Below are 22,774 nucleotides of genomic sequence, written 5' to 3' on the forward strand. Positions count from 1 at the left end.
GACCCAAGGTTCCCTAACTTCCGGCCTGGCATCCACTGCACCAAACACATCTTAAATATTTCTTCTGTCACATCTTAAGACATTTTCACACGCGAGGGGCGCCTGGGTGGCTCAGTCGGTTAAGCGTCTGACTTCGGCTCAGGTCATGATCTCGCGGTTCGTGACTTTGAGCCCCACATCGGGCCCTGTGCTGACCGCTCAGAGCCCGCTTCAGATCCTCTGTCTCATCTTTCTGCCCCTCCCCCATGAGCTCTATCTCTCAAAAATAAACATTAAAAAAGCACATTAAAAAAAAGAGAAGCATTTTCACACTCTAGAATCCATGACACCCATAATCAGATAGAATTTAGAAAATACCAGATGTCTGTGACCCAAGGACCTAGCATTCTAGGGCTCCCTTGTTTCACGCAGGAAATCTGAGTGTAAAATCTCACACCAAGAGGAGTGAAGCTGATGGTAAATAATTGTTAAGAATGTAACAAAATAATAGTCACACATTTAAGAGAAAATTAATAATTCCCTGCCTCTCACAGACACACATGTGAACAAGGACAGCTGTTCTGTGTCACAATCACCCTTTCGATTCTTTGAAGGAAACGAAACATCTGACTAAAAATTCAACAAAAGTCCAACAGCTAGAGTGTGCCAGAGACTGCCATTCAGTCCATGATGACAGCTGTGACCTAAAGGGAATTACGCTCAGTATGGCTCGTGTCCTTGGATCAGCGTTACATCAGAACAGACCGTCCAGAGTCAGATGCAAGGTCCAGTCTCTGTCTGCTTACTATCCATGTGACTTAACCTCTCCTAGCCTCAGTTTCCTCATCTGCAAATGGGGACAACTGTCCCTGCCTCATAAGGCTGTTGGGAAAAGTCCACGGGGTACATACATAAAGCACTTAGCACACGTCTGGCATGTGTAACTACTCAGTAGAGTCACGCATTGTTTATTCTTTGCCATTTTCTATAGCAGGAACCACACTCAATAAATAAGGGAGGTGTATGTGCAGCTAAAAGAATAGCACTTGCCCTTAAGGAGTTTTCAGGCCAGTGGGGGAGACTGGGAAGGGCTGGGACCGAGAGAAGAGCAGAGATTGCCAGGAGCACAGAGGTGCCCCAGTTCCAGCTCTTCCAGGGGAAAAATGCTTACTTAAGCTGGAAGCATGAATGGGAATTAGCCATGCGGCAAAGGACAAAAGAGGCTACAGAAAGAGGCATGACATGGGGACAGGCACAGAGGGACAGGGTGTGCTGGGGGATCCATATGTGGTTTTATCTGGCTGAAGTAGGACCTCAGGGTGGGGACCTGGAGAGGGGTTCAGATGCCAGCTCAAGGGGACCCTAACGCCATGAGGAATGGAGTCCGGGCGGGTCCCCATGATAATGAAAGGGTCTTCTTCAAAGAAGAACTCAAACATACAAAAGCTCCTGAGCTGAGACATCACACAAATACTGGGCAGAAGTAGAAAAAGGGAAACTGATTATAGTTTCCTCAAAGCAGGGGTTTCTAGGGGCGCCTGGGTGGCGCAGTCGGTTAAGCGTCCGACTTCCGCCAGGTCACGATCTCGCGAGATCTCGAGTGATCTCGCGTGAGTTCGAGCCCCGCGTCAGGCTCTGGGCTGACAGCTCGGAGCCTGGAGCCTGCTTCCGATTCTGTGTCTCCCTCTCTCTCTGCCCCTCCCCCGTTCATGCTCTGTCTCTCTCTGTCCCAAAAATAAATAAACGTTGAAAAAAAAATTAAAAACAAAGCAGGGGTTTCTCAGGAAGAATAAGCACTAGACAATTTTGCAAAATGTATCATGGGCCTTAAAATTGCTGATGACCTTTGATATAAAAATTCAGTGCTGGGAATCTGTCCTCGGGAAAATATCCCCAAATAGGTCAAAGGATTGTCCACAGAAGCGTGATCCAGAATTAATTGCACTCGTATAACCACACCACTAATGGGGTATCCTTCATCTGCTAAAATATTTCCCAGGAATTTTTAACGACAGACAAAAGGGCTAGACAATAAAATCTTAGCTGAAAAAGCAAAATACCAAACTCTCTACATGGTAGTAATTCAGGGGGGAGAGTAAATCTTTCTAATAGTAACAGACTCCCCCCAGCAGAGACTACGGGGTGCCCCCCTGTCCCACTGCCCCTTGCACACCCCTCTGCTACAAGACTGAGCATCTGTCGTAGTCATGGCTCATGTGTCCATCTCCCGCAGGGCTGGACACCCCTTCCTGGCCAGCCTTGCCTGGGGCGATTCATCTCTGGATCCCAGGGACCAGCCAGAGGTATTTAGCAAATGTTTGCTGAGCAGGAGGAGAGAGGGAGACAGACAGGAGGCAAGGAGAAAGGGAGAAAGAAGAACAGAATGTTTGAAAAGAGAGAAGGAGGAAGTGAAAAGGGGAGGAAAGGAGTAAGATAAAGGGGGGGGAATGGACGAGAGAGGGAAGAAAGGAAGGGAGGAAGAAGGGGTGGGGGAAGAAACACAGCACAGGAGAAAAGAGAAGACTGATACATCAGAAATCCCTCTTTCTGCTTTTAAAATTCCCTGAAAGCTTAAGCCTACTGCCTGGGAATAGAAGCTGGCTTAGTGCAAAGCCTGTACAATGCAGATGATGCTGAAAGAGCTCTCACGAAGGGCCACCTAAACCTTGGTTCTGGGCAGGAATCAGATCTCTGCCAAAGGTCCTGTGAGTCAGAGGAGAAGCTCAGAGAAGGGGAGGGCTTGTCTTCAAACCCACTATTATCTTGCATCCAGCCTCAACTGGGAGGGAGCCGGTGTTGGCAGGACGCCTTCATTCTCTTCACAAACACTAAGTACTATGTTGAGTGCTGCTTACAAAAATTAGCTCTTAAAGCTTCAGACATTCTTACCCATACAACAGCAAAGTAAACAGGAGGCAGCCTCAGCTAGAATGCGAGGTCTGGGTCACAGCGAAACGTTTGCATCATTGTCCACCCCTGAATGAATGAAGCATTAAGCCTCCCTGCATTCGGTTCTCTTTCCTGCTTGGTGGGAATAAAACCTATCATCTCCACCGCAAAGTCATAAGACTGGAAGATCCATTAATGGAGCCTTGGAAGAAAAGAGAGGTGCAGTTCTCATCTAATCAACCCCCCAATCACTCGTTTATGAACTGGAAAACAGCAGAAAACCAAAGCTGTTATTACAGAGACAGGGAAAGACAGCGACTATGTCATCAAGGAGGGGACATTTAAGCTGGGTTCTGAAATGTGAGAAGTTCATGAAGCCAAAAAGGGGGGAGCATTCCAGCAAAATGAATAGTATATCCACAGACACGACGTTCCCAAAGTTCCAGGTTCCACGGGATGAACAAGGAATGGAAAGGGCAAGCTGTGTGCTGTCCGTGGTCCTGACACATCATCAGTCACTCGGATAGCAAGGTTTCTCCCAACCCTGGGATGTTGAAGATCCCTCTCCCTCCTCCAGCCTTGCAGTTCTTCACTGCTCTCCTTTCTCAGCTCACTGGCATTTTGTAATCTTTACATTTCCAGAGAACACAAACAGTCGTGCCTTATGCTTCACAATGTATGCAACTGGTTCCAAGTACTTTTAACTCCTAGTACAAGACTTTAATTCTCCCAAGAAGCTGGGGGGAGGGAAGTTGGTCTGCTTTGACCAACAGAATGAGAGTAGATGTGAGTGCACCAGTCTGAGCACAAGCTTCAAGAGGCAGACGGGATTCAGCTCAATCTCTTGACAGTTCGTCCTCTGTCACGAAAACCTCCAGCCCCCCTCTCCTACGATGTAGACATTGGAATCTGAAGCCAATGAACAATGTGTATCAAAAAAGGATCTCAGAGGATTAAGGTTAGGGTCGGAGGAATGTTCTTCACACTGAGAAGGCAATTCCACTGGGGACGTGTGGGTGCATACAGATTCTGATGAGGCTGCCTGGTTCATCAGTGGGAAGAGGCTCAGAGTAACTAAATGACCCGTCACTCCTTGGCAAAAGGAAGAATTCCTTCCTCCAAGGGGCTGGCATGGAAATGAGTCTCAAGAAGATCAGGGAAGCCCCATTTTAATAGAAATGTGCTTTGCTCATGCATTGAACTGCATTCTCTTAAGACAAAAGAAATGTCAAGGTGAGTTCTAAAAGTCACCAGGCCTTCAAACTCTACAAGCCACTAATGCTGAGGCTAATGTTTACAACTCAAACATTCAACAGGACAGGTAGACACACGTCATTCATGCAAGTACAACTTACAACATGGCGCCTGAGCCTAGACGATCCTCAAAATCCATTGGGATCGCCTGCTAAAAACTCCAACCCAGGGGCTTTTGCCAAGAATTTCGTTTACCAGATGCAACTTACGGGCCAGGAATTTATGTTACTAACCAACACCCCCAGGTAATCTTGATGTAGACCCTCTGGGGGGGATTGTGCTATTTGTTTTACAATTCTCTCTGTTCTCTCACCCTTGGCATGCGTCAATGTGGGTGCGGTGCTCTCCTGCCCCACCAGCTGATGGCACACCCGTGTGCCTTGCTTTGACCAACAGAATGAGAGTAGATGTGAGTGCACCAGTCTGAGCACAGGCTTCAAGAGGCAGACGGGATTCAGCTCAATCTCTTGACAGTTCGTCCTCTGTCACGAAAACCGCATGGCCAAGGATGGAGCCTCCTTCATTCGGAGTCCCAGAAGGAGATGGTATGAGGAGAAAAGTTGACCCAAACAGAAGCCTGATGACAAATCTGGCCAAGCTCTGCTAATACGTCTCTACCACCCACAGACCTAAGAGCAAGGAATATTTCAAGTTGTAAGTCACAGAATTACAAGGTCGTTTGTCTACGTGGCATTATGGTGTCAAAGCAAATTGATACACCATCAAGATTCTGTGCTGAGGGGCGCCTGGGTGGTTCAGTTAGTTGAGCAACCCATTCTTTTTTTTTTTTTCCAGTTTATTTATTTTGAGAGACACACAGAGAGACAGTGCAAGTGGGGGAGGGGCAGAAAGAGAGAGGGAGAGAGAGAGAGAGAATCCCAGAGAGCTGGATGCTGTCAGCACAGAGCTGGAAACTCACACAAACTGTGAGATCATGACCTGAGTGGAAATCAAAAGTTGGGATACTTAACCAGCTGAGCCACCCAGGCACCCCGAGCATCCCACTCTTAATTTTGGCTTAGCTCATGATCCCAGGGTCGTGGGATTGAGCCCCACATTGGGCCCTGCACTGACTGTGGAGCCTGCTCAAGAGTCTATCTTTCTCTCTCTCTCTCTCTCTCCCCCTCTGATCTGCCCCCACTCTCTTCCTCTCTCTCTAAAAAAAAGAAAAGAAAAAGAAAAAGGAAAAAAGATCATGTGCTGAGAGCTGCCTGAGGGATTTTCCAGCTCAAATACTTCACAGCCCAAGACTCAGTCCCTACCTTTAATAACCAGAGCCCCCTTCCTCCCAGGCCGCCCTTGCAGATCTCCCAAAAGGTGCAGCTGCGCACTCTTATTCATTCACAGAAAACTAGCCCATTTGCCTTTGACTTTTGCCCCAGGGGACAGCCCATCAGCCTGCAGCCCTTTGCTTCCCAGCACTTTCCGGGAAGGCAGCTCTGGAAAGGGCAACAGGCCTGAGACCCAATCTAATTAACACACATTTGCTCTCCCCTCGCATGGGCAGAGAGCACAGTGGCGTTTTCCTCTTTCATGAATTAGAAATACAGGTGGTCCCCATGGATTGCAGACCTTCTCTGGAAGCTTGGGCCCGTTTCCATGACAACTGCAGTTTTAACAGCAAGGTCTCAGGTCCCATGATACCAGCAGACATTCAGGAAAATACTCCCTGATGGACTGAATATCTGGTTTTAAAATAACACACCAGGAGTGGACAGGGCCTTCGGGCTGCCCCAAAGGACAATGATGCCAGCTATCTCCGGATCTACGTTGGGACCCACTTTGTGTCTCCTTGTCTCTGCTTTTTACCTTCCATAAAGCAATCTGCACACAAATCCTTTCTCTTTAAGGAAATCACATTCCCGAGGGCATACTAAGTGCCAGTTCTGCGTTCATTTTTAATTCTTAAGTTGCCTTAAGAAGTGGGTACGACTGGACCGCCTGGGTGGCTCAGTCAGTTAAGTGGCCCACTCTTGGTTTTGGCTTGGGTCATGATCTCGCCGTTCGTGCGTTTGAGCCCTGTGTCGGGCTCTGCACTCACAGTGCGGAGCCTGTTTGGGATTCTCTGTCTCCCTGTCTCTCTGCCCCTGCCCTTCCCCCTCTCATGTGGTCTCTCAAAATAAATAAATAAATAAACTTAAAAAAAAAAGAGTGGGTATGGTTGCTACAAATGAGGAAATAAGAGAAGTGAGGTAATTTCTCAAAGTCACACAGCCAGATGGCGCTGCCCGATTTGAACCTAGCTCCGTCGGTACCTACAAAGTGACAGCCCCATTACCCCCAGGTAGGGGGTTCTCATACAGATGCTCCCCTGTTCTCCTCATTGTACCTGGTTAACGTGTCTGAGCCTCAGTTCCTTCCTCTGCAAAATGGGGATAAGCAAGAGCCGGACGTGTATACACATTCCGCTATTTATCCAAGCACATTCCCAACGCCATGCACTCACCTGACCTCCTAATGGGGTTGCTGCCATTATAGCCGAAAGGGAGTAAGGCAGATTCCAGGGCTCTGGAAGTTGCAAAGGGCTCCAGGGAGGGGAGATATTAAAGGCAGAGACCTATTCGCCTAATAAGCATTGGCAATGCCTCCTGTGGGCCAGATGCTTTCACACTCATTATCTCATGTGACAAAGAGGCAGAGTGGCCTGATGGTTCAGCACGTGGGTGCCAAGGCAGACTGCCTGGGCTCAGATCTGGCCCCGCCCTTACTAGCCCTGTGTCCTAGGCAAGCTCTCTCCCAGCCTCAGTTTCCCATCTGTAATGCAGAGAGCTCTTTTGAAAGTTAAATGAATTAACAGGTGGACAAGCACTTAGAACTGCGCCGGTTTGTTTGTTTAAGTCTTTGCAGGCTAGGGAGTCAGATTGCATACAGATGCTCAGTTCCATCTTTGACTTCTAAATTCTCATTTCACACCCAAGACTTCCAGATCGTGTTGCATCTGGTCCAGAAAGTCCTGGCATACACCTGCTGATTCCCACTTCCCACGGCACCTGCCCCCCATCCGCCCTCGCCGCCTCTCCCCCTGCTGCCCGTCTCGTCCCTTCCTCATGACAGCCAGTGACCTTTCTGAAACACAAAGGCAACCATGTCATGCCCTAAAACTGCAACGTCACATCCCCGTGCCTTCCTCTGGCCTTCTTGCCGAACCTGCTCTCCCCAGTGATCTCCAGCTCAAGGTCCTGACCCCAGGAACACGTGGTCACCCTTGCAGTCCCCACAGTGCGAGGCCTGTGCCTTACGGTTAGCATTGCTTCGTGATGTGTTATATTCAGCTCGTCTCTTGTCTCTCTCTCCCGTGAGACTGGGAGATCCTTCACACCAGAGACCACAGCCTGTTCCCACACAGCTTCTTAGCTGGGTGACCTGGGGCCAGATACTTAACCTCCGTGTGCTTCGGCCTCCTGCTCTGCCAACAGAACGAATCAAAGTAGCAACTCATAGGATTTCTAGAGATAATGTGTAAAAGCACTTTGCACACCTCATACACGGAATACTGGCCTAGGTATTAAAACATGCCCAATGGGGCACCTGGGTGGCTCAGTCCGTCAAGCATCCGACTTCGGCCCAGGTCATGATCTCGCAGTTCGTGGGTTCGAGCCCCATGTCGGGCTCTGTGCTGACAGCTCGGAGCCTGGAGCCTGCTTGGGATTCTGTGTCTCTCTCTGCCCCTCCCCCACTCATGCTCTGTCTCTCTCAAAAATAAATAAACATTAAAAAAAAAACAAAAACCCATGCCCAATGATTAAAGTTTTATTTTGAGCCTGTTTTGTTCTGCATGCCCAGAAATAAAGGATAGCAAAAGAAAAAGGAGAAAATGAAAGGCCGGGGGGGCGGGGGGAGGAAAGAAAAAGATTGCACCTGGAAAGTATGCTCCGTGAGGAATAGAGAACTGGGGCCATTTTGGAAAAGAGAAGGTCCTGGATAAGGAGAAATGGCTGAGAAATGCCTTCCAGAGCCTCCAGGAATATCGGCGTAGAGGAGGAGGAGGGCTGTGACTATCCAGAGGGCAAAAGTATGACCAGAAGCAGAGTCTCAGTCCACATACCTAAGAGCTTTTCGACGACAGAGCTTCCCAAGGATAAAGCAGGCTGCTGAGTAAAGTGGTGATCTCCCTGTCACCAGAGGTATGCAAGGAGAGGGTATTTGGAATTCCTACACTAGAGGAGGGATAGGGGGCTGGGGGAGAAGCAACAGACACTACTTCCTGCCTTCCTAACCACACAAACGCTGACAAGTTTACATAACTTAAAAGGCGCCTTTCGACTTTAAGACTGTATAAATAAAATATCATTAGGGCTTCAGCCCTAAGGGCCTATGAATATGGCAGGATACAAAAGACAGGGCAGCATAATTTGGGGACAGGTACAAAATCTCGAACAGCTCCCCGTGTGCTCTATGCAGTTCTGCATCAGAGCCATTGAGTCTTCCTGTGGGACTGACCCCAAGTCATTATTCAGTCAAGGCCTAGGGGACACGTGTGCCAGGATCTGCACCCACTTAAATGGGAGGCCCCCATTGTAAAATCGTGCTTGTCGGTGGGAAATACGATGAAGCACCTTCCAAGATCAGACCTGCCCTCGCCCCACCGCCAAAGTACCACCTGGGCGGCCCTCTTTGAGCTCCAAAAGCCCTTCATGCCCCCCTCACGTTCTTCTGGACCGTAAACCACCTGAACACGAAATCCGCGGATAGGATTAGTTAAATGTTAAGGAAAGTCAAATGCAGGAGTGGCTAAAACCTCGCTCAGCAAAGCAGCACCATTTACAACCTGGCTTCATTCATCCAGCCACCCACGCAGTCTGGAGTCCCTCTGTGAGTCACCAGTGAGCTGCAGCACCCCCGGGAGATGCCAGAAAAGCTGTCCCAGCCCTCCGGAGTGTTCGATGAGGTTGGACAAACCACAGTTACGGACGTGCCGGTGCTCGTGGCTCCCGGCCCCCAGGGGAAGGATCCTCCATGGAGAATGGGCACAACTCAACACAAGTGCAAAGGGCCAGAGAGGGTAAGCCCCGTCAGGAGAATGTTCCAGGTGCCTGGGGCGCAGGCCCGAGGAAGGAGGTGGGCGAGCGCAACCTCCTAGGCTCACAGCCATCACTTCCCTCCGTTTACTGCCTGTTCTCATTTTCTAGAGCACTGATTTGGGTCTGGATCGTGGGACTCGCTTTGGCCGCGTGACTATGAGCCACAGTTGAGCCCAAGTCCTCAAAGAGGCATTTCAAGTTGCCACCCGGAAACACCTTACTTAGACCCCACTCCTTCTCCCACACCACCAACACCGACTCAGAGTCCCTTTCGCAGAGCAAAGTTACGATTTCATCACTGCATCTCTCCAGGACCGTGAGTCTCAACCTGTGTTCAGAAGACGCGTCCAGGAGCGCCTGGGTGGCTCGGTCAGTTAAGAGTCCGACTCATGGGGCGCCTGGGTGGCGCAGTCGGTTAAGCGTCCGACTTCAGCCAGGTCACGATCTCGCGGTCCGGGAGTTCGAGCCCCGCGTCAGGCTCTGGGCTGATGGCTCAGAGCCTGGAGCCTGTTTCCGATTCTGTGTCTCCCTCTCTCTCTGCCCCTCCCCCGTTCATGCTCTGTCTCTCTCTGTCCCAAAAAATAAATAAACGTTGAAAAAAAAAATTTTAAGAGTCCGACTCTTGATTTTGGCTCTGGTCACGATCTCACGGTTCGTGAGTTCGAGCCCCATGCGGGGCTCGGTGCTGACAGCATGGAGCCTGCTTCGGACTCTCTCTCTCCCTCTCTCTCTGCCCTTCTCACGCTTGTGCTCTCTCTCTCTCTCAAAACAAACTTAAAAAAAAAAAAAGATGTACAAACAGCATACAAAAATGGCAGCATTCTTAAAGTAATGAAAGACATACACACCGCCAAGCCGGTCGGCATTCATCGGCGTGCCCTCCCTACTGGTGTCACCGCCCATCTTCGGGGGCCTTTAATTGCTCGTCACTGCCCGTGCTTACTCTTCAGCACCCTGGCACTATGCACTGCCCTGTGTCCTTTCGATGCGCTCAAGGGCAAAGTCCTCTGATGCTTCCTTTCCAGGCCAGGGGGTGCCTTTGATTCACAAAAACTGACACTCATCGGATACCTCCCAGCTTGTGAGCGTGCAGAATGCCACCTGATACATGTCACTGGAACAACGTGTCGACTTGGTTGCAACAAATACTAATTTTATTTTAAAAAAAAAATTTTTTTTTCAACGTTTATTTATTTTTGGGACAGAGAGAGACAGAGCATGAACGGGGGAGGGGCAGAGAGAGAGGGAGTCACAGAATCGGAAACAGGCTCCAGGCTCCGAGCCATCAGCCCAGAGCCCGGCGGGGGGGCTCGAACTCACGCGAGATCACGCGAGATCTCGCGAGATCGTGACCTGAGCCGAAGTCGGTCGCTTAACCGACGGAGCCACCCAGGCGCCCCTAAATACGAATTTTAAATGCTGATCAAAATTTAGCGGTGCATCTGCAGGGGATTTTGTTTTGTTTTGTTTTTTGGATGTGTCCCTCTGCTCACAGCACATGGGCTGAGAACCACTGGCTGCTAGAATATCTCACATTTCCTATCTTCTTGGGTCTCCGATCTCCGTAACTGGCCCCTTGGCTCTGACCCCCGTTCCAATCTAGATTTCCAACTGTCCACTGAGACCCCTCGGCTTGGCGCTCCTTCCCCCACTCAATTCGAGTGCCTTTCCTTCCAAACTCACCCCTCATGCGTCCTGACCACCTCATCATCAGCTCCAACGGGTGTCGATTACCACCTTCTATGTGCCGTAATTTTCACACGTAACCCTCATATCTCCTTAAGAAAGTCTAACATCGGGCTTGTCTCCACTGATTTGGGTCTGGATCGTGGGACTGGCTTTGGCCGCGTGACTATGAGCCACAGTTGAGCCCAAGTCCTCAAAGAGGCATTTCAAGTTGCCACCAGACTCCCATGCTTCCCTCCTCTGTTCCTTCAGCCTGAGTCTCAAAGTGAGGAGACACAGGGAACAGACCGCTGTTCACCGGCACCCGGGGGCCGGGTCACAGCCAACCCGGGGCCCTCGCGCAGCGTGAACAAGAATTCAATGTCTGTTGCTGAAAACCAGACCTGGCGGCTGCTTGCTATGGAACAACGCCGACTAACACGCCTTCCCACGGTAGGAACAACAGCTAACCTACAGACGCTACACCACGTGCAGGCACTACTCTCAGCATCTTCCATGTATTATATTAACTCGTTCAATTCTCAGAAAGAAACAACGCGCCCAAGTTACGCAGCTAGTATAGAAGTCAAGCCCAGATTGTCCGCTTTCAGAACCCACACTCTCACATACACTGCCTTTATGACACCATCTTCCCAGTTCAAGAACTTCCTTGAAGTTCTGGTGGCTTCCCGTTACCCACAACATAAAATCAGAGTATCCAAAACGCGGAACTGGATCCTCTAATCCAACTCTATAGAGAAGAGGAATCTGAGGCTCAGGGAAACGAGGCGATTTGCCCAAAGTCAAATACCCCACTTCCCTTGGAGCCGGACTTGGAATCTAATCTGCTCCCCCCCCCTATCATGTGGGGTACAGTCTACCTGACCTCCAAAGCATTGTAGAATTCACATTTCTTTCACGTTCCTCACCCCCCAGTCTATCGATGACTAACCCCTCACTCTCTTCTGATCATATTCATTCCCCAGTCCAAGTCTTACACATGCTGTTCCACGTGCCTTACACACTCTTCCCTTGTCTCCACCAATCAAATCCTTGAACGTCTAGCTCGTGTTGTCCCCCCCAAGCCTCAGGCAGTCACCTCCCACAGCCTCCACCAACAGAGTCTCCCCCTCCCCGAGGCCCTCTAACACCTGTGCTCTGTCATTCTCGGTTGCTCACGTGTGCACTCTGTCACCTAGGCAGTAAGCTCGTTAAGGTTATGGATCATGAGACAGGGATTTTTTTCACCGCCCATCACACCTCGCACAGTTCAAACAACAGAACAGACATGTGGCCAACCCTTGCTGTTCACCTGCCACCCTGAGTTTTTGTTTCCTCAAAGAGACAGCCCGAGTTTGGAGAGGGAGACGATCATCTGTCAGCCACTCACAGCGTGCCAGGCACATTCACATATGCTACATCACGTGTGTCCCATGTATTCAGTCCGGGCCAAGTCGATCACGAGACACAGACATGCAGGGCTAAGTTGGCGTAGCTAGGTTACCAACGAAGCTAACAATATCATGGTTACCTTCTCTGAAACACCTTTTAAGAATTTAATTGAGGGGCACCTGGGTGGCTCAGTCTGTTAAGCATCCAACTTCAGCTCAGGTGATGATCTCACGGTTCGTGAGTTCAAGCCCCATGTCAGGCTCCGTGCTGACGGCTCAGAGCCTGGAGCCTGCTTCGAATTCTATGTCTCCCTCTTTCTCTGCCCCTACCCTGCTCATGCTCTGTCTCTCTCTCTCTCCCTCTCTCTGAAGATAAATAAACATTAAAAAAAGAAAGATTTAAAAAAGGGAATTAAGGTGGGATGCCTGGGTGGCTCAGTTAGTTGAGCATCTGACTCTTGATTTCAGCTCAGGTCATGATCTCACAGTTCGTGAGTTCGAGCCCCACGTCGGGCTCCGTGCTAACAGCTCAGAGCCTGGAGCCTGCTTCGGATTCTGTGTCTCCCTCTCTCCCTGCCCCTCCCCTGCTCATGCTCTGTCTGTCTCTGTCTTAAAAATAAACATTAAAAAATTTTTTTTTAAGAATTTCACTTAAAATAATTTTCCCCCCGACAAAATGGCCCACTTCCCTCTCTCTGGTCACGAACTTGATGTCGCTGAGCATTTGCTTCTCTACCCTGGATGCCGGAAGCTCCGAATCGCCATCAGATGTCCAGCTGCACACCTCCAGTGGCCTGAAATATTGGCAGGTTTGTTCCCTGCTCTACTTCGATCCTCAGGAATTTCCTCAGGATCCTCAGGATTTCACTATACGCATGACAAATCACTGTGGGCATCGCAAATCCTTTGCATGAAAAGGGGAGCAAATAAACTGAATACCTATCGATACATTGAGCGGCATCCTCGGGAAGAAGCAGGACAGGGCTCACGTGGGGTTTGCACGCTTGCACATGAGAGTCACTAACTGAGTCTGATGTTTTCCTAACTCCTGTCTTTCTCTCCTCATCACCGTTCGATCGAACGCAGGCACACACACAGACTCGTACAGATTTCAACCAGAGAGTGATTTTCAGGGCAGGCAGACCAGCCCATCTCCCCCTTCTGCTTGAATCCGGCTGTTCATTCCTCCGCAGGCCACTGCAAGAACTCCTCCGTGCCACTAAGCCTCTGTGAACGTTCGTTTTCTCTTTGGGAAACAGGGATGATCCAAGTAACCCGCCTCCCTCATGGGGGCGCTCTGGACACCGAGTCAGATCACGGAGGTCACGGTGAATGCTGTAATAATAACAGCCTGCAAAACCACAAATGACCAGGACTCGTGAGGTCCTACTTGCAATAGTAATAATTCATAACCGCCGTGTGGACACGCTGGTCTCCCCCCCACAGCAGAGCAGGCCCCCCACTCCTTAGTGGCTCTGCTGGGAGACGAGAGCCTGTGCAGGGCCAGGAAACCATGTGCCTTTGTTTGCTGATAGCCACGCCCAGGATGTTCTAACACTTAACCACCGCAGTGGGCTCCAGAAACAGCTCTAGCTAAGTTAATCCCCAGCTGTGCCATTAATTTTTTACAAAGCTACACATGAAGGAGTGCCTTGTAAATATTTTAAACAACCTTGGGGGGTGAAGCGAAGCGTTTCTGCTTTTTCCCTCCTCTCTGTCGGGTGCTCTATTCTCTCAGGAAAAGGCTGAGGTGGGAACCAGAGGGGAAGATGCCTGCTCACCATCAAGGTGGGTAGAACATCTTCCTGTCTCAGCCCTGCCCTGCCTGGGATGTCCCTTTCTCCTCTGCTCAAGGTACCCTCTCCCCTACCTCTGGAGTCTCTGCGTAAGCTGGAACCTTATCCCGATTGGCCAGATGACCACGCTGAGGCTCACGGGGGCACAGAGTGGCCAAACATGAAGCAGGTGGGGTCCTTGGGGACGAGCTGAGAGTTTCCCTTGGTCTTTTTCCAACCCCCAAGGCCCCTCCACGGGCCACGCCCACCATGGCTACCGGAAACATCCAGGATTTGTTCCCGATGCACAGAGCAGACTTGGAAGCAGAGGTTGGGTTCCCACAATGCGGACTTTCCTTCAGTTTCTCCAGCATGCCACACTCCTCTGCCTCTGGGCCTCCCTCCACTCAGGCAGAAACAACCCCCTCCCCCATCCTTCCTGTCCCCCATCCCAGGACTAGGGTGAGTTTCTCTGCTGTGGTTTCCACCAGGCCCCTCGGTGTCCCCTTACGACAGCCCCCACACCTTGGTGCAACTTCAGGCGGAAATGTCAGTCTTTGCCAAACTCTGGGCAGATAAGAGCAAAAAGCCCACCTCCTTCCTATTTGGCCTCACACCCCGCACAGTGCCCAGCACAGACCAGCGCTAATTTCGTTTACCGAGTGAGTATGACTGCACAAGCCGGGGGTGCAGCATCAGGAAAGCCACGGTGCCCTCCCACCCACTTAAAGGCATTCTGGTTCCTGTCACAACATGGACATTATCAGCAAGAGACCCTCAGGAAGCCGAGGGTCCTGCCAAGGGGCTCCAGTCAAGTCCATCCTGTCTGGTTTGCTCTTCCTTTAAACCATAGATCTTCCTGGATGGAGTGGGCTTATGTGGACCAAATAAAACACAAGTGTTCATCAAGAGCCTCCTTCCCAGGAACTAAGTATAATTCTCAGCATCTCCTTCCCACTTCTCCAAGCTATTGAAGCTGTTGGAACCACTCCACTGGGTTCTCTTTGACACACAGGCTGACTACTAGCTTCACACAAGCACTAAAGCAGCAGAATCAGCCAGCAGTCCCAGCTGCACCTACTATGTGCCTGACACACACTCAGCGCTTTGCCAGAGTTCTCCTGGATGCTCATCGGTCCTGGGAAGTGGCCAGCGTTGGCCCATTTGGAGTATCGGAGCACGGAGGCCAAGAGAGCTGGCAGAGCAAGGATGAGCAGCCAGATCTGTCTGGTACGGAGCCCTGGCCAAGTCACCTCCGCTCAGCGGGTCACAGCAGGAGGGCAGGGTGGTTGCTGTGTCCCTGCAGACTGAGAACTATTTGAGTCTGGGGCACCTTACAGACCTGCCTCAAAGATCATCCGGCCAAACTGCCTTTTTAGAAACCGGGTTCCTGGGGGTGGGGGGTAGACAGACCTTCCATGGGCCACAGCCACAATGGGACCCAAGGCTCCAGACTCATCTGTCACTGCATCCATCACCTGCACCGCCATCACTTGCCCTAGTTCCCCTCAGGGGGTAGGGCTAGAGAGTCCCAAGGCAGGGACCGGGTCAAACACCCCCCCCCCCCCACAACTTCCACTTTCCTCCCACTTGCCTCGCCTGGGGTCAACCAGACCCCTTCCAGTGACTCACAGGCAACTAGAGTGTTAAAGGACTGGCCACTTACACCTTCATATCTCAGAAGGCAGGGATCATGGATGGGTTAGAGACGGTCTCTACCCTCAGGGGTCATACCTCTGGACACAAACTCACCAAAGGCCTGCTGGCAAGACCTGAAGCTGAGCCCAGGAGGGGTTTTCCAGAGGAAGACTCAGACCACAGTTGGACAGGAGGCATGGGGGGCTCTCACCCAGCCTTCCTCTCACCCGTGCCCCAGCCAGTGCTCCAGCCTCTGGGAGGTTTAGGTAGACAATGCCGCCCTCAAAGGATTTATCGAGAAGACTCCATAAAACAATGTCTGCAATAGACTGGGCAGGTGAATGGGAAGTGTCCGCTCCCTCCCCCTACCCAAGGCTGCCCTCCTGTAGGTGCCCTAGGGCTCCCAGAGGCAGGATTCTGTGTAAAGGAGTAGGAGTAGGCTGGGTTTCCTGTCCTCAAACCTCAGGTGTCACGCTGGAGGCTTCTATCACACCTGGAATCCCACCTCCCAGCCCCTGGCTACTCCTGCACCCACCACGGGAGGCCCACTGGCTTCCACAGCGCCTGTGGGACGCATCCTTCCGGGCTGGTTTGGCTCCCTTCTGGTGCCAAGGAGGAATGCGGTGGAGGCCAGGTCTCCCCACCGCTGCGTCCTCAGCCCTCAGCTCCCCACCCAAGACAAAGCAGGGATCCTTTGTTTCCGGCCACACCCAGGGACGGCGGCGGTAGGCTCGGGCCCACTGCTCTCCTACCCCCCAGTGTTAACCCTTCTGGGGCCACAGCTGCCAGCGCAGCCCCGAGAGGGTTATTTTTAGCCGCGGTGAGGAATGGGAGGGGCTCCTCCATCATGGCGCTGTTTCTGGGTCCAGACTTCCACTCCATCAGTACGGGCAGGGGAAGGAGGGGGGGGAGGGTAGGCAGAGGCATTTTTCTTGCCTCTGGCATGGAAGGAACTCGGCGGCGAGGCGCAAGAGCTGGACCGTGCAGAGGCCGGGCGCAGGTCATCGGCCCTCCCCGCCCTAAGCCCGCTCCAGGACCGGAGGGAGGGGTTCGGCCCCCCGCGCCCCTCCCTCTTTTGTTCAGCGCCGCATCCACCCGGTCCACGCCACCCTCTGGCACTTCCCGTGGCGGGGGGGGGGGGGGGGCGGCAAGCCCGCGGGGAGAGGGACCCGAGACTCCGGCCCCGCCTAGCCGTGCGGGGCTCCCCCCACCACCACCATTGTCCCCAGAGGCTGGGGGGAGGGGGCTGCAAGGCTGAGATCAGCCCCGCCCCACCCGCCGCCACGCAGGAAGCCTCGCGGGCCGCCCCTGCAGTCCCCCCGCGGATCCCGACCCTGGCGGCGGCCACCCCCAGCCCACAAAGAACGGCGGGGCGGGGGCGGGGGCCCGGCTTACCGTGATGTGCGGGATGCTCTTCCTGCCCTGGTAAGACATGGCCCCGCTGGCGCCCTCGGCCCGGCCGGCGGACCCGTGGGGCTGTCTTTTCGCTCAGCCGGTCCCGCTCCCCGCGGGCGCGGTGACAAAGGCCCGGGAGGGCAGAAGAGAGGGACGGAGGCTCGGCGCCCGCGGCTGCCCACGCGCCCGCTGCCCCGGCTGCTCGGCCCGCCCGCCGCCGCCGCCGCCGCCGCCGCCGCCGCAGCTCCGGCTGCCAGCACCGCCCGGCTCGGTGAGGAGGGCGGGAGGAGGAGGGAGAGGCGAGGGCGGGAGGAGGGGGCTACAGACAGACAGCTCCTCCCGGCGGCGCGGAGCCGAGCCCGATTCGCCCCTCTCGGCTCGAACCAGGAAGCTCTTCCCTTCCGATCCCCCCCCCCACTCCGCCCTCCGTCCCCCCCACCTACGCCAGCCGCCCAGCCCCGCCGCCCGCCGCCCCCCGCCCTGCGCACACGCCCTCGGCTGCGCCCCGGCCTCGCTCTCGCGATTGCAAAGGTCTGGTTTTCAGGGTGCTTTTAAATGCCAGAGACGGCCTTCGGCGGTGCAGACGGAGCCACAGGTGTGCGGCACCGCATCTGCGGGCCTCCGGGAACAGCTGCGCGGGGGAGGGAGTGCGGGGCGGGCGCGGAGGACCCGCCCGAGCTGCTGGGGGCGTTCAGGGCCCTCTGGACCCGGCCCAACGACTGCCCCCCTCCCGCCTCTCGTGCCGCAGCCTCCGTTTGTCCATGCGCCGTGCGCACTCCCTGAATAGAGGAGTTAAATTAAGCACTTTCCCATCTCCAAGGCCTGCAAGCCGTTTTATTCAGGCTGTACCCTCTTCCTCAATATCTAACCCCAGACAAAGGTTACCCATCTCCCAGACTCGTCGGCAATGGCTTCTCTGTAAAGCCTTTCCTGCCACCCTCCCCACTCACATCATTGAATCAGCCTCCCTGAGGGCTGACCAGGAGCCCCACTGCCAGGCCGACGGAGTGCAGCAGAATGAGACAAGGCCCTAACCCAATTAATGGCTGGCCGGCTGCACCCTCTGCAGCAGCTTCTCCTCACACAGCAGCCTGGCCCTGGGGCCACCAGGTCACCCCCATGGTCTTGCCTACCAGTGGTTGCCTGGAGGGCCAGACCACTGGCACTAAGGTCCCCACAGACCCCAGGAGAGGCTAGGAGACAGGAGGGGAATAGGATGTCCTGCCTCCCAGGGTATAGTGTACCAGAACCCCAGCACCCCTGACCCAGATGTTCCTCTGGGGACAGGTGGGCAGGAGGCCAGTGCATAGCTTAATAAACAGGAAAGGAGAAAAGAGAGAAGACGAAGGAAGCAAGAGTCCCAGCAAGCCCCCACAGCCCTAGACAGGTGCCCCAAATCTCCAGACAGAATAAAATGCTAACTTTCTCTGCCATTCACTTTCTGCCTGCAACATACTAACCCGCAGTATCTTTTAGAAGACCCATCTTCCTTACTTTCAAGTTGTCACCCAGAGGGAGGGTGTGCTAGGGGTGGTAAAGCCCCCACTAAGCAGGTTGAGGCCTGAGGCCCTTACCTTCACAGGCCACCTAGAGGCCAGTCACCCAGACCAGGACAGGAGGCCAGAGATGCCTTGGCCTTGAAATGGAGGTGGGGTTGTAAGTTCACCAAAGAGAAGCATCTTAGTATTCCAGGGACGCTAGGGCATAATTTTCCCATTATACAGGTGGGAAGTTAGGGCTTACAGAAATGAACTGATATCTCATTTATTTAAAGTATTTTAGCTACAGCAGAACACTATCTGGAGGCCAGGTTCCCGCACACCTTCTCTAGAGCTCACTCTCCTACATCCGTCCATTCAGCCTGGCCTCTGGGCTCGAGCGGTGGCTTAAATCCTTGTTGGTGACCAGAATTTGCAGGTCTCCGTTCCCATGACGCTTGCATTCTCTTCCTCAGCGTTGTTAAGTCCTAGGTTCCACGTACTGGGACGTCCCCAGGGGCCACTCAGGGCAGGGAAGCTCCAGGGCTGGGGACAAGACCACGTGCGTATCGGGGGAGGGGCACTGGTTCGCGATTGGCCAAACAGATCTCTGCTCCCAAGCAGACTTCTCTGGTACAAAGCGCCGCAGTCGCTGGGCCTTGGGCCTCCGCAAACGCTGCGCCGGCGCTGCAGAAACCCCTCCTCCCTCCCCAGGAGAGGGCTTTCTGGGCCCTGGGCCTGGGGGGGGGGGGGGGAGGAGGACTCCCGGCCCCATACCTCTGCAAAGCACTGGAGCCGCGAAGCCCGCCCCGGAGCCCAAGCCCTGTGGCCGCCTGGTCCACAGAAAGTAAAACGCATCCTCTAGGGAGACCGTGAGCCCCTTGGCTCCGCAGCCCCGAACCTCGAGGGCTCTGGAGCCCTAGGCGCGCTGGAGGCGCCGCCTTTTGTCCAGTCCCCGAGAAGCCACCGAGAAAGGGAAGAGAGGGCCAGAGGAGGAGAGGGAGGAGTGGAAGAGGTGAAGCGACCAGCATAGCATCCCCAAGTGCCTAGGCGCGGCTGCGGAGCCGGCCCAGGCAGAGCCTGGGGGCGACGTTGGCGCTGGTGACATTGACCGTAGCTTTGTCAGGGACGCACTTCCAGACTGCTCGGGACGTGCACAAAGCTCTCTCGCCGTCCTGATATTCCACCACGCCTTATGGGTGGCTGGGAGAAAAAGGCCATCCCCATTTCACAGGTGGAGAAGCTGAGGTTCAAAGGGCGAAGTGCCTTCCTTGGCTTGGAAAGCAGTGTTTCCGGGTACTGACCCCAGCTTCTGGACCCGCAGCCCTGAGACCTCCGGCAAGGGCTCAGAAGCCCGGATCCCAGGTGAGGTCAACCACCAGGTTAGGAGGTGGTGAGGGAAGAATACGAAGGGGCAGGGAAAAGAAGATGACTCTCTTGATGTCTCCCTCCCTTGGCCCCCACCCCCTCACCTCACACACCATCATTGTAGACCTCCCCCTTTCAGGGCGCCGGATTCAGGACCACGGAGAGTTCCCGAGCAGCGGGAACACCAGGCGGAAGGCGATTGGGAATGGGAGCAGCAGGAGACCCAGTATTGCGTCCCAGCAGCCTCAGGCTGGCCCCAGCCCCCACTCCTCCAGGAAGCCCTCCCAGATTTGTCTGGATGGAGCTCTGCTTCCTCCCTCTCGCTTTATTCCTTTCATAGTATTTAAGGGGAAAAGGGTTAATAAAAAATGATAGTAAAATTCAAAAACGAACATTTATTGAATGCTCACTGACTACCAGCATTAACTGATGTAATTCTCACAATGAATCTGTCGCCCACCCTGGCCTGGGGTGGGGCCAGCGTGCTGAACCAGGACTCCAGCACCAGGGGTCTGGGGCCTGAGCAGTGCTCAGACTCCGAGTTCCCCGCTAAGCTGACAGCTCGCTGGCCCTCGGGTGCTCCAACTTCCATTCTCCCGGCATCTGGCCCCGACCCTCACACATACGTCCCAAAGGTGTGCTGTCTATCCATCCATCTTCCTCCGGTTCCCTGGCGACCTCTAGCTTAAGGGAGAAGAGCTATAGGGCCCGCGGCCTGGCAGTCCCTCGCCCTAATGCGCCTCCACTTCCGAGGGTAAAAACCTCCAAGTCTAGGAAGCTAGAGACTGGGGTTCAAACCTCCGCTCTGCCTCCAACTTGCTCTGTGAAGAGAGCACACTGGCGTCGTGCTGTGGGAGTCGGGAGCGTCCCCTGAAGATGTCGGTGCCTGGAGATAGCAGTTTCTAGTTCCATCTGCCCGATCCCGCTAAATCTTTAACCAAACCTTCGCCCGAGAAAGCACAGAGGGAGCACACAGGAAAGGTTTCTTTCAGCTTTAACCTGTGTGACCACAGGCGTTTCACAGAACCTCTCCCAGAGCCTGGTACACAGTAGGTGCTCTATAATGACTGATGAGTGCGTGAAAAAATGAATGGACGAATGCGGAAAGGAGCTCCCCTCCTTTTCACTAAGCAGAGAATGGGGATCCCCGGGTTAACTTCACCCTAGAGGTCCCCTCGCATTTTAAGGGTCCAGATGGCACCTTGGGCCAACTTACTTTCTCCTTCTCAGAACCTTGCTCTTCCTTTCTGCAGAAGAGGAGCGAGGGACTGGATCTCGAAGGACCCTCTGGAGTCTCACGGGCTATGCTGGCCAACCCCAACCAAATCGCACAACCTCTCCGACCCTCCGGGGTGAGGGAGTGGGGGAGGGGCCTTCGGGAGCCCTCTCAAGCCTGGGGGCAGCGGCTCCAGCGCTGCCCTCGGGCGGCTCCACGCCCAACTCCCCGAGGGCCCCGCCCCCCACCCCCCACCCCGGTCCGGTCCGCGCGCGCCCCGAGGGTACCTGGCCATTGTCCCGGCCGAGCGGCAGGTCGCGGGGCGCGGGGCATCGGATACGCAGCGCGGGTGGTCGCTCTTCGCGCTCGCCCGGCGAGCTGACTGCCGAGCCCGAGAGCTCGCTCACGTCGCTGGCCGTGTCCTCGCTGCCGCCGGGCCCCGGCAGGCCGACGGCGTCGGGCCGGCCGGCGCTGCGAGGCGTGCGCGCCGAGCCGCGGCGGCCCACGCTGTACGCGTCGAAGTCGATGGTCTTGTTCTCGTAGGCGCCCTCCACCGCGGCGAACATGCCGCCGTACTTCTGGCGCGGGGTCTGCGCCGCGCTGCCCGGCCGCGCCAGGTACACGGGCAGGTCGTCCTCCGTGTTCCACGCGCGCCGCCGGTCCGCCATGCCGGTCCAAGGCCGGCCGCCCGCCCGCGCTCCCGCCCGCCCGCGGCCCTGGCCACCGCCGTGCGCCGCGCTCCGCGCTCGCTGCGGGCCCGCGGCGGCCCAGGCGCGACTGCGGCCCGGGGAGGGGAGGGGCGGGGCGGGGCGCGCGGCGGGGCGGGGCCGGGGCGGGGCCGGGGCGGGGCCTCCGGGCGGCTGGAGGCGAGCGCGGCGGCCGGCTACAAAGGACCGGGGGGCGGGGCCCGCGGCGGGGGCGGGGAGGGACAGTGACGCGCCGGAGCCGCAGCGCCGAGGGCGGGCCGCCGAACCGCAGTGCCCTCGCCACACCCCCACTGCCCGCCCCCAGGCCGAGCGCAGGGCGCGAGGAGAGCGAGGGGTGGGAGCCTCGAGTATGCACACACACACACACACACACACACACACTCGCGTGCGGGCACACACACGCTCTTCAGGCACACACAGGTTCGCACTAGCACACCAGACAATTACGCCATACAACACGTGAGAGATGCACAAATCCGCCAGCGCACACACCGCAGTCCATTCCACTCAGCTCCCCAGACACACTTTTGCACACACGTACAAGCTTGTACAGATTCCGAGCCAATTACACACATCCTCGCCGTAAAGTCTCCTAGTCACCCAACACCGCCAACCCAGCAGCAGTACGCCGAAATTAACTGAGGAACCTGAGAAGCACTCACACGTTGGAGCCAGCATTCATTCGCTCCTCGCTATTCTACTGAGTGCCCGCTGGTGCCTAGCACGCGTTTGGTGCTGGGGACAGTGCTGTGGACAAAACACACCAAGTCCTGCCCTCTGGGAGCGGACGTTCTAAGGAGGGAGGCAGCAAACACACATAATGTACCAGGAGGTGCTAAGTGCTGGGAAAGATGATACGGCAAGACGAGAGGGCCATGCGACGGCCCCATTCGCTCAGGCAGACAAGAGAACCACGTTCCTGCACGGGAACGAATGACACACACATACACGTTGCTCACTCCTACAACACCCACTCCGCACATTGTCACACACTCATA

The 22,774-nt window shown here is 54.6% G+C and overlaps 1 protein-coding gene across 1 annotated transcript in view; it reads right to left on the minus strand.

Moving 5' to 3' along the window:
• Positions 1-21,737, minus strand: part of CRMP1 (collapsin response mediator protein 1) — a 77,734-nt gene extending 55,997 nt beyond the window's left edge. The window contains exon 1 of the mRNA XM_047856006.1: positions 21,357-21,737. Within this exon, the coding sequence (XP_047711962.1) occupies positions 21,357-21,737 (381 nt within the window). The remainder of the gene's footprint in view (positions 1-21,356) is intronic.
• Between the last annotated feature and the right edge of the window lie 1,037 nt (positions 21,738-22,774).

This window comes from Prionailurus viverrinus, chromosome B1, assembly GCF_022837055.1.
Source record: "Prionailurus viverrinus isolate Anna chromosome B1, UM_Priviv_1.0, whole genome shotgun sequence".
Classification (NCBI taxonomy): Eukaryota; Metazoa; Chordata; class Mammalia; order Carnivora; family Felidae; genus Prionailurus; species Prionailurus viverrinus.